The sequence below is a fragment of the Arachis ipaensis genome, chromosome B7 (assembly GCF_059453495.1).
Source record: "Arachis ipaensis isolate K30076 ecotype BB chromosome B7, ASM5945349v1, whole genome shotgun sequence".
NCBI classification, from domain to species: Eukaryota; Viridiplantae; Streptophyta; class Magnoliopsida; order Fabales; family Fabaceae; genus Arachis; species Arachis ipaensis.
In genome coordinates, this window is record NC_142442.1 from 6,211,256 (window position 1) to 6,221,643 (window position 10,388).

The 10,388-nt window shown below is 28.8% G+C and overlaps 1 protein-coding gene across 1 annotated transcript; it reads left to right on the plus strand.

Annotated features, from left to right (window-relative positions):
• Positions 1-4,212: 4,212 nt before the first annotated feature.
• Positions 4,213-6,073, plus strand: LOC107609640 (heavy metal-associated isoprenylated plant protein 3). The gene is made up of 4 exons (XM_016311644.3): positions 4,213-4,506; positions 4,611-4,946; positions 5,120-5,210; positions 5,310-6,073. Exons 1-4 carry the CDS (start codon positions 4,495-4,497, stop codon positions 5,747-5,749), a joined length of 879 nt encoding a protein of 292 aa, XP_016167130.1. The 5' UTR covers positions 4,213-4,494; the 3' UTR covers positions 5,750-6,073.
• The last annotated feature ends 4,315 nt before the right edge of the window (positions 6,074-10,388 follow it).

A 10,388-nucleotide genomic window follows, 5' to 3' on the forward strand; every position in this document is an offset into this window, starting at 1 on the left:
TTGTCTAACAATTTTTATTTTTATTATCTTAATTTTTGGTTGATATTTTGATAGATAAGTTCTCGTATTTGTTATATTATGATATTTTCTTCAATTCTAAAAGTGAATTTTTTATTGAAGTAAAATATTTTTCTTCAGTTTTATGATTATGTAAAATTATATATAAAAATATATTAAAGTTTATCAGTGATAATAAACTTTATTTGACAATAATTTATTAGAGTAAGGTCAAAATTAATATTGTAATGGAATAACTAACCATTATTATTGCAAAATTAAAAATTGTTCCGCAGCCAAAGGTTGAACCTGGAAATTCTCATCATTGAATTTTTCTGAGTGCTACTGCGGATGATGAAATTGTTGTCCATTTATTTAACAATTTTTATTTTTATTTTCCTAATTTTTGGTTAATATTTTGATAGACAAGTTCTCGTATTTGTTATATTATGATATTTTTCTTCTATTCTAAAAGTGAGTTTTTTATTGAAGTAAAATATTTTTCTTCAATTTTATGTTTATGTAAAATTAAATGCATAAATATATTAAAAATTATCAGTGATAATAATTTATTTGATAATAATTTATTAGAATAAGGTCAAAATTAATATTGTAATGGGAATAACAAATCATTATTATTAACAATGAATAAATTCATCTGTGCTTCATACAAAATCGGATTTTGCTGCAAAACTAAAAATTGTTCCGCAGACGGGAGTTCAACCAAAAAATTCTCATAATTAAATTTGCCTGAGTGCTACTGCGGATGATGGAATTGTTGTCCATTTATCTAATAATTTTTATTTTTATTATCTTAATTTTTGGTTGATATTTTGATAGACAAGTTCTCGTATTAAATATATTATGATATTTTTTTTCAAATCTAAAAGTGAGTTTTTTATTGAAGTAGAATATTTTTCTTCAGTTTTATATTTATATAAAATTAAATGTAAAAATATATTAAAGATTATCAGTGATAATAAACTTTATTTGATAATAATTTATTAGAATAAGGTCAAAATTAATATTGTAATGGGAATAACAAACCATTATTATTAACAATGAATAAATTCGTCCGTGCTTCATACAAAGTCAAAACTAAAAATTGTTCCGCAATCGGGAGTTGAACTTGAAAATTCTCATCATTGAATTTGCCTGAGTGCTACTACGAATACTGGAATTGTTGTCCATTTATCTAACAATTTTTATTTTTATTATCTTAATTTTTGGTTGATATTTTGATAGACAAGTTCTAGTATTTGTTATATCATGATTTTTTCTTCAATTCTAAAAGTGAGTTTTTTATTGAAGTAAAATATTTTTTTTTATTTTATGTTTATGTAAAATTAAATGTATAAATATATTAAAGATTATCAGTAATAATAAACTTTATTTAATAATAATTTATTAGAATAAGGTCAAAATTAATATTGTAATGGGAATAACAAACCATTATTATTAATAATGAATAAATTCGTCCGTGCTTACTGCAAAACTAAAAATTGTTCCGCAGTCGGGAGTTCAACCCAAAAATTCGCATAATTGAATTTGGCTGAGTGCTACTGCGGATGATGGAATTGTTGTCCATTTATGTAACAATTTTTATTTTTATTATCTTAATTTTTGGTTGATATTTTGATAGACAAGTTCTCGTATTTCTTATATTATTATATTTTTCTTCAAATCTAAAAGTGAGTTTTTTATTGAAGTAGAATATTTTTCTTCTGTTTATGTTTATATAAAATTAAATGTAAAAATATATTGAAGATTATCAGTGATAATAAACTTTATTTGATAATAATTTATTAGAATAAGGTCAAAATTAATATTGTAATGGGAATAACAAACCATTATTATTAACAATGAATAAATTCGTCCGTGCTTCATACAAAGTCGGATTTTGCTGCAAAACTAAAAATTGTTCCGCAACAGAGAGTTGAACCCAGAAATTCTCATCATTAAATTTGCCTAAGTGCTACTACGGATGCTGGAATTATTGTCCTTTTGTCTAACAATTTTTATTTTTATTATCTTAATTTTTGGTTGATATTTTGATAGACAATTTCTCTTATTTGTTATATTATGATATTTTCTTCAATTCTAAAAGTGAGTTTTTTATTGAAGTAAAATATTTTTCTTCAGTTTTATGTTTATATAAAATAAAATATAAAAATATATTAAAGTTTATCAGTGATAATAAACTTTATTTGACAATAATTTATTAGAGTAAGGTCAAAATTAATATTATAATGGAATAACTAACCATTATTATTGCAAAACTAAAAATTATTCCGCAGTCAGAAGTTGAACCTGGAAATTTTTATCATTGAATTTTCCTGAGTGCTACTGCGGATGATGAAATTGTTGTCCATTTATTTAACAATTTTTATTTTTATTTTTCTAATTTTTGGTTGATATTTTGATAGACAAGTTCTCGTATTTGTTATATTATGATATTTTTCTTCAATTCTAAAAGTGAATTTTTTATTGAAGTAAAATATTTTTCTTCAGTTTTATGTTTATGTAAAATTAAATGTATAAATATATTAAAGATTATCAGTGATAATAAACTTTATTTGATAATAATTTATTAGAATAAGGTCAAAATTAATATTGTAATGGGAATAACAAACCATTATTATTAACAATGAGTAAATTCATCCGTGCTTCATACAAAATCAGATTTTGCTGCAAAACTAAACATTTTTTCGCAGTCAGGGAGTTCAACCCAAAAATTCTCATAATTGAATTTGCCTGAGTGCTACTGCGAATGATGGAATTGTTGTCCATTTATCTAATAATTTTTATTTTTATTATCTTAATTTTTTGTTGATATTTTGATAGACAAATTCTCGTATTTATTATATTATGATATTTTTCTTCAAATCTAAAAGTGAGTTTTTTATTGAAGTAGAATATTTTTCTTCAGTTTTATGTTTATATAAAATTAAATGTAAAAATATATTAAAGATTATCAGTGATAATAAACTTTATTTGATAATAATTTATTAGAATAAGGTCAAAATTAATATTGTAATGGGAATAACAAACCATTATTATTAACAATGAATAAATTCGTCCGTGCTTCATACAAAGTCGGCTTTTGCTGCAAAACTAAAAATTGTTTCGCAACCGGGAGTTGAACCCAGAAATTCTCATCATTGAATTTGCCTGAGTGCTACTACGGATACTGGAATTGTTGTCAATTTATCTAACAATTTTTATTTTTATTATCTTAATTTTTGGTTGATATTTTGATAGACAAGTTCTAGTATTTATTATATCATAATTTTTTTTCTTCAATTCTAAAAGTGAGTTTTTTATTGAAGTAAAATATTTTTTTTCAGTTTTATGTTTATATAAAATTAAATGTAAAAATATATTAAAGATTATCAGCGATAATAAACTTTATTTGATAATAATTTATTAGGGTAAGATCAAAATTAATATTGTAATGGGAATAACTAACCATTATTATTAACAATGAATAAATCGTGTGTGCTTAATACAAAGTTGGATTTTGCTGCAAAACTAAAAATGGTTCCGCAGCTGGGAGTTGAACCCAAAAATTCTCATTATTGAATTTGCCTTAGTGCTACTGTAGATGGTGAAATTGTTCTCCATTTATCTAACAATTTTTATTTTTATTATTTTAATTTTTGGTTAATGTTTTGATAGACAAGTTCTAGTATTTGTTATGTCATGATATTTATTGCAATGATACAAATCAAGAATGCGTGAAATTTTTTTTTTTAACGGTATTTTCTAATTCGACAAGTTAAGGACTAAACAGTCACAGATCGGAGCTTTATTTAAGATTTGATACACAAAGGAGAATTCGAACATTTGACACTTACTCAAGCAGACTAGTGACTTAATTATCAATTCAACTTGGTTAGAAGAGAGTGTTTTTGGTGAATTAGCTAGCAAGCAACTAGATTTTTGGGATGAGAATGAATTGCTCCAAGTACACCACTACACCTTACCACAAACCACCCCTATAAGAAAGAGTTTTGACCCAACCCATAAAACTTTGTTGGTTTAAGGATAGCCCTCTTTAATATGTTTTTGGGTCAGAGAACTGTTTTACATATTGGGCCTAAAAGCTTGGGCCCAAATTAAAAAAATTGGACTCCCATGGAAGCGGTGGCCGGTGGAAGCGCAAGAGCAAAGAAATTTCTACTATATGGTGCTGCCTACTTGGGTCAAGTCAATGAAAAGCAAAACGAAAGAGGGAAGAAGGAAAGTTGAAAGAGAATAAGAGATGAAGAATGTTACGCCAAGAGTCCAGCGTGGCCGCGTGGGGTAGTAGCATACACGCGCCAGCGTTACTGAGATGACTTAACTGTACTACACACTAAACCGGTATATATAGCGTTTTAGGCTTTTAGCTGAATTCATAGCTACCACAGCACTCTTTCACTCACTAAACTCATTTTCCAAAAACCAAAAATTAACACCTGTCCCTTCGTTTTCCCAGACAGAGTAACCACCACAATGGGCGAGGAGGTACACAACTACACACTCTTTTTTTTCTTTTTTAAATTCTGTGAAATAATGAATAATTGATTTTGTTGTGTTGTAATTTTGATCCATGTTACGTTTTGTTGCAGAAGAAGAAAAGCGAGGGAGGAGAAAACAATGTGGTGTTGAAGGTGGATTGCAGCTGCGATGGCTGCGCTTCCAAGATCAGACGCTGCCTCCGCTCTTACCCCGGCGTCGAGAACGTCAAGGCGGAGAGCGACACTGGCAAGATAACCGTCACCGGAAAAGTTTCAGATCCCGCCAAAATGAAGGAGAAGCTTGAGGAGAAGCTCAGCAAGAAGGTGCTTCTTATCTCTCCTCAGATCAAGAAGGACAAAAATAACAAAAATGGCGACCATAATAATAAGGAGAACAAAAGCGACGGCGATAATAAGGAGAAGAAATCCAAAGAGAAAGAGAAAGAGGTTGGTTTCCGTTTTGAATTTTTCATTCACAGTCAGTAACAGTAATGGTCCCCCTGCTACCACATGTCTACCATTATTTCTCAACCTTCCCTTCCCGTTTTTGCCAGCCTGTCATTTTTCTTTTTCATTTTCTTAATTCAATTCAATTGAAATTGATTATTATATTGTAACAGACTCCGGTAATGACGACGGCGGTTCTGAAGGTGGCACTTCACTGCCAGGGATGCGTCGACAAAATCCGGAAAACTGTCTCCAAAACCAAAGGTATATCTATATCTATATATGTACACACTATTACTACTTAATTAATTAATTAATGGAGTAATTAGGGTTGATGAATGATGATGTAATTTGAAATCGTAGGAGTGAATGAAATGGAGATAAACAAAGAGAAAGAGACGGTGACAGTGCAGGGGACCATGGACGTGAAGGCTCTGGCTGCGAATCTAACGGAGAAGCTCAAGAGGAAGGTGGAGGTGGTCCCACCTAAGAAACCAGACAACAAGGAGAACAATGGTGGTGGTGGTGATGGCAAGAAGAACAAGGGAGGCGGTGGTGGTGGTAATAATAATAATGAAGAAATGGTGATGATGGAGCAGAATAGAATGGAGTATATGGCAGCTCCACATGTTCTATTTCCATCTGGATATGCTCCTGTTATGTATCCACATCATCCTGGCGGTTACAGCGGTTACAGCTATATGCCTGTGTATACGTACCCGGAGCAGTTTCACTTGCATGCACCACCACCACCACCTCAGATCTTCAGTGATGAGAACCCACATGCTTGCTCTCTCATGTGATCATCCTCATCGTCATCATGGTTATCATCATGCTCTTTAGGGATACCCAATAGAGACACTCTATTTTACTTTTCCACGGAAGCTTTTTTTTTTTTTTTTTTTTTTTTTTTTTAATGCTTATGACTTGTGATTAAAAGTAACTAATACTCCAAATCAGGATTTGTTATTAGCTATAATGCCATTGTAAATGACAAAAAAAATTGGAATCTCTCTCTTCCTCTCTCCCCACTTTCACAGCTGTTTAATTTGTTAAGACAATGTAAATTGGTTAAAAAAAATATATTATATATGGAATCAAATCAATGTATGTCTTGCAAGTTGCAAAACGAAGGTTCTACCAGTGTTCATCATGTTCCGATAAATTAAGACAAACAACAATAATATTCAAAATATGTATAGACAAAAAAGGGTTATAGATAGAAAAACTATTAGTAGTGAACTTTTATGTTTGTGCTGGATGGGAATTAGCTGTAGACAGTAAAATAGAGTTCAAACTTAATAATTTGGGCATGGCATGTGGCAATGGTGCATGTCCTTGTTAGGTGTCCTTGCACCAAGCAATACGTTTGTTGTTGTTGGTGGTGGTGGTGTTGGTATGCAGAGGTGAATACAGGTGAGGCACATTTATAGGGTCATTCCTACAAGTTTCTTGGTTGTCCTTGCTATTTAGCTTTCACAATTTGTCCTATACCATCATCCTTTGGGGCCAGGGGCCACTACCCTGAAGCCAGGTTCGTTAGTGGATTTCAAAACTGTCCTTTACTCCCTTCCCTTACGCCTATCTCTCTATTTTACATATCAATCATATTTGTCCCTATTCTATCTTTTCTTTTCACTGCTTTTCTACCTATATTTTCTTCCAATTTGGATCTTTTCCTATTGCTTTCTAAATGCCCCCACCAACACGCTACTTTGATTTTCATTCATTCATGTGCCTTGGACTATGCTGCTAACACAATTATTTCCATTAATTAATTATTTGCTAGTATAAAATGACTTCCATAGATTTTGACTCACAGACCACTACTAAGATCTTAAGGATCAACATCTTTAAAGTGAGGAAGATAGTAAAGTGATAAAATTAAAAGTTAATAATTCTTAAATTAAGATAATGGGACATACATTTTATAAAAATTATAAAATTAATAATGAATAATTCTTCATATTACCACTTTATTAATTTTCTCCGTTTAAAGGATACAAATTCAAGATTTTAAATTATTCGAGCAAAAGAAACTTTGGTTGAGAATTCTATTTTTCTAGTCTAAAGAGCAATTTTATTTGTAAATTTATTTTTAATTCTTGTAAATCGAACACATTCTAATTATTTTCTTAATATAAATAAAAAATTTAAGAAATGAACACTTTCAAAGAGTGAGAAGGAGTAAAATTTTATATTTTTTAGTCAATATACTATACCTAGTAAATCATTAACTTGCATGTTTTAATTAAAGTAAAAAGTTTCTACTTTAATAAAAAAAGAAGAAGAAGATATTCCGTCCTTAGTTAATTAATCTATTTATACATGACCCCATCACTCAAGCAATGAATTTGAAGACATGTGAAGTTTGTTCATAAAATTCTCTAGCAAGGTAACATTTCCAATGTGTAAAATATTTACAGCGCATAGCGCACATAAATAAAGCAGGGTAGGACAAGAAGAAAGACACGGGTGGCATTCAAAAAATTGATTCATAGACATGATGATTATGATTCCTTGATTTTATGAATGAGATGAACAAAATTTTCCCCCTTTTTTCTTCCTTTTAAAATGAATAATGATATGATTTTATTCTTAGCCACTATTGTAGGGGTGGTATCATTATATTTTTTTCTGAATTATTTTAGTAAAGATGTAAATCAGTAAATGTACCAAACTTTTAACTTCTAAGTATGGCCAAACACGCTCCATATAATAGCAACCATGTATTATCACTAATAAAAGTATATAATCAAGTAATTGAGTGTAATGTTTATGAATGACTCGTGAATTCTCTCCACCATTTAACCTACCTTTTGGTTTATTTTGAAACAAGTGAAAGTTGAGTTACATCAATTTTTTAAAAGATGACTACTTTTTTTACTAAAAATAGAAAGATTCGAACCCACAACCTCTTAGATGAACATAAAAAAATCATACCATTTAAACTATAATTTTTTGGCTAAAAAATAACTACTTAATAAAATATATTCATGTAAAAATAATTAGTATATTAAACCGATTAGTCAAATATATAAATATATTTATAATTCTTAATGATCATATTTTCACATAAAAATGTCTTAATATAAATAGTCAAAATTTTAAGTATACAATTTTGTTTTGAGTTACATGAGCTATTCACCTTGTAATAGCTAAATTGGTTGCATGTGCTACACATATACATAAACCTAATTAGTACCAACATGAGGGTTCATGATGAAGCATATTGGTTTTATGCATGGAATATATATGTCTTTGTGCTATATGATATGATGATGCTAATAAGCTTAGCTTGACCATCATATCCCCCTCTCTTTGATTTTTGTCTACCTTTGTGTGGAAAGAAACAAGAACCTTCATTCATAGATATTGGGGAAAAAATTTCATCAACAAGAGCAACACAATAATTATATTACACTTTTCAAAAGTCTATTTAAAAATGTTATTTGTACGTCAAAATCAATCACTAATATATTTGTGTATAAATATATGTGTAGTTTAATTTATTTTCAATGTGTATTTATATTTTAACATATATTTTATATTAGTAGCTGACTTTGATAGCTGATTTTAGTGTATACTTAACATAATCGAAATCTATTTATCCATACTTATATATGTTAATAATCAACAGATTAGAAAAAGGAAAAAAAAAAAAGAATAACTACTTTTCTCTTTAATATTTTATCATCATGAATATTGCAGTTCTAACTTTGTGAGTGAGGATTAATAAAGACAACTCTTTGGAACAAAACTAGAATATTCTGATCATTACTTGCTAAATGAAACTTTGAGAGAGGTCAACCGCAAAATCAAACAATAAAATGCTTTTGGCCTTTAATTTGTTAAAAGTGTCTTCACAAGCATGCATGCTATGCTTTAATTTCTTTGTATATTAAAAAATAAATAAAATAAAAAGAGTGTTCATTTTTTTCTTCTCCTTTCTTTGAGATTCCATGTCCATGTGGTTAAAGTGCATCATTTATAGACTTTTATTTAACCCTAAGCTCTAAGACGTGACGAGCATGCAGCCATGTGAGGATAAACAACCATCACATATATATATGATATCTCAGAAATTCACAATAATTAAGTTAAAAGTGATGAAAAGAAAAAGGTCAAACAAATAAACTTTTAAAAAGGAATTATTGAGATACCCCTTTTTTTTTCCCTTAAAGATACAAGTCATTATATTTTTATCATAGGTTCTAGAATATACCAAAGGTTTTTTTTTTCAGTCTCTCTTCTTTTGTGGCCAGTCCTTTCTCCACTTCCTTGATACCAAAATTTTTTAGAAGCAATGAAATCAAATAATTATCTAATTAAACTTGAGAGCAATTAAGCCATCACATGTTGAAATTATTATTTGGTAGTAGCAAATAACTATAGTCAAAACAATTTATTCGCAATTATTAGGGAGTTTTATTTGGTAGAAGTAGTACCACATTTTATCAATGTATACATAATTAAACAATATTAATTAATTCAACAAATAATTAGTTTGGTTGCTTAACAATGCGGACAAATAATGTTAGACATTGATCACAATGATGGCTACCTTGAAGGTAAGAAACGTCACAGAATCACAGAAAACATGGTGGTGGAGCATTAAATAGTACTAACATCAAGAAAATAAATAAGTAAAATGCACTGTTTTTTCTTTTTATTTTTGACAATGAAGTGAACTTTATTCATGGTTGAATTTCTCCCTAAGGGGGCCACACACTTTAAAGGGTCTGAAACTGAAACTACTAAATATTCCTCTTCACTTGTAAACGTGTAATTTATAAAATTTTGAGAAAAAGATCAATAGAACCTAATTTTATAATTCAAAGATACATACATTTTTTATTATTTAAAAATATAAAAAAATTTTCAGTTGTTAAAATATGAAATATTTAAGTTTATTCAAAAGAGTTATTTGTTTTTATATATTTTGGACGAAAAAAATTAAATATTTTATACTTTAAAAAATAAAAAATATTTTTATATTTTTAATTAGTAAAAAATTTATGTATCCTTAAATTATAAAATCAGAGACTTATTTATCATTTTCTCTAAAATTTTTAGAAAAAATGGTTGCGGGTTTACAAGGATTTGTTCAGATATCTGATGCCGTGTTTGCAAACCAATGTTCATTGTGTTAGCATATGAAACAGAAATTGCTTTTTTTTTAATTATTATTATTAGAAAATTTATCTACTTGACCTTATTTATTTGCACTTAACACACATATGATGAAGTTAGTTTTTCTTATTGAGAGGAGCTTGTAAACTTTTATCTCTTGTCCTTTCTTTTGTGCAGAAACAAAAAAAGCCAAAAAATCCGAAACCTTTTGCTTTTGCTTTTAACTGCTTCGCCAGTAACAATAGTAATTCATCACACTCACAGACAATATTAACTGAAGTTGAAGCCTTTTTATAAATGTGGTGGCAG

Coding starts and splice junctions, on each gene's coding strand:
- LOC107609640 (XM_016311644.3), top strand. Junction 4,947..5,119: donor CCAAAGAGAAAGAGAAAGAG/GTTGGTTTCCGT, acceptor ATATTGTAACAG/ACTCCGGTAATGACGACGGC. Junction 5,211..5,309: donor AACTGTCTCCAAAACCAAAG/GTATATCTATAT, acceptor TTGAAATCGTAG/GAGTGAATGAAATGGAGATA.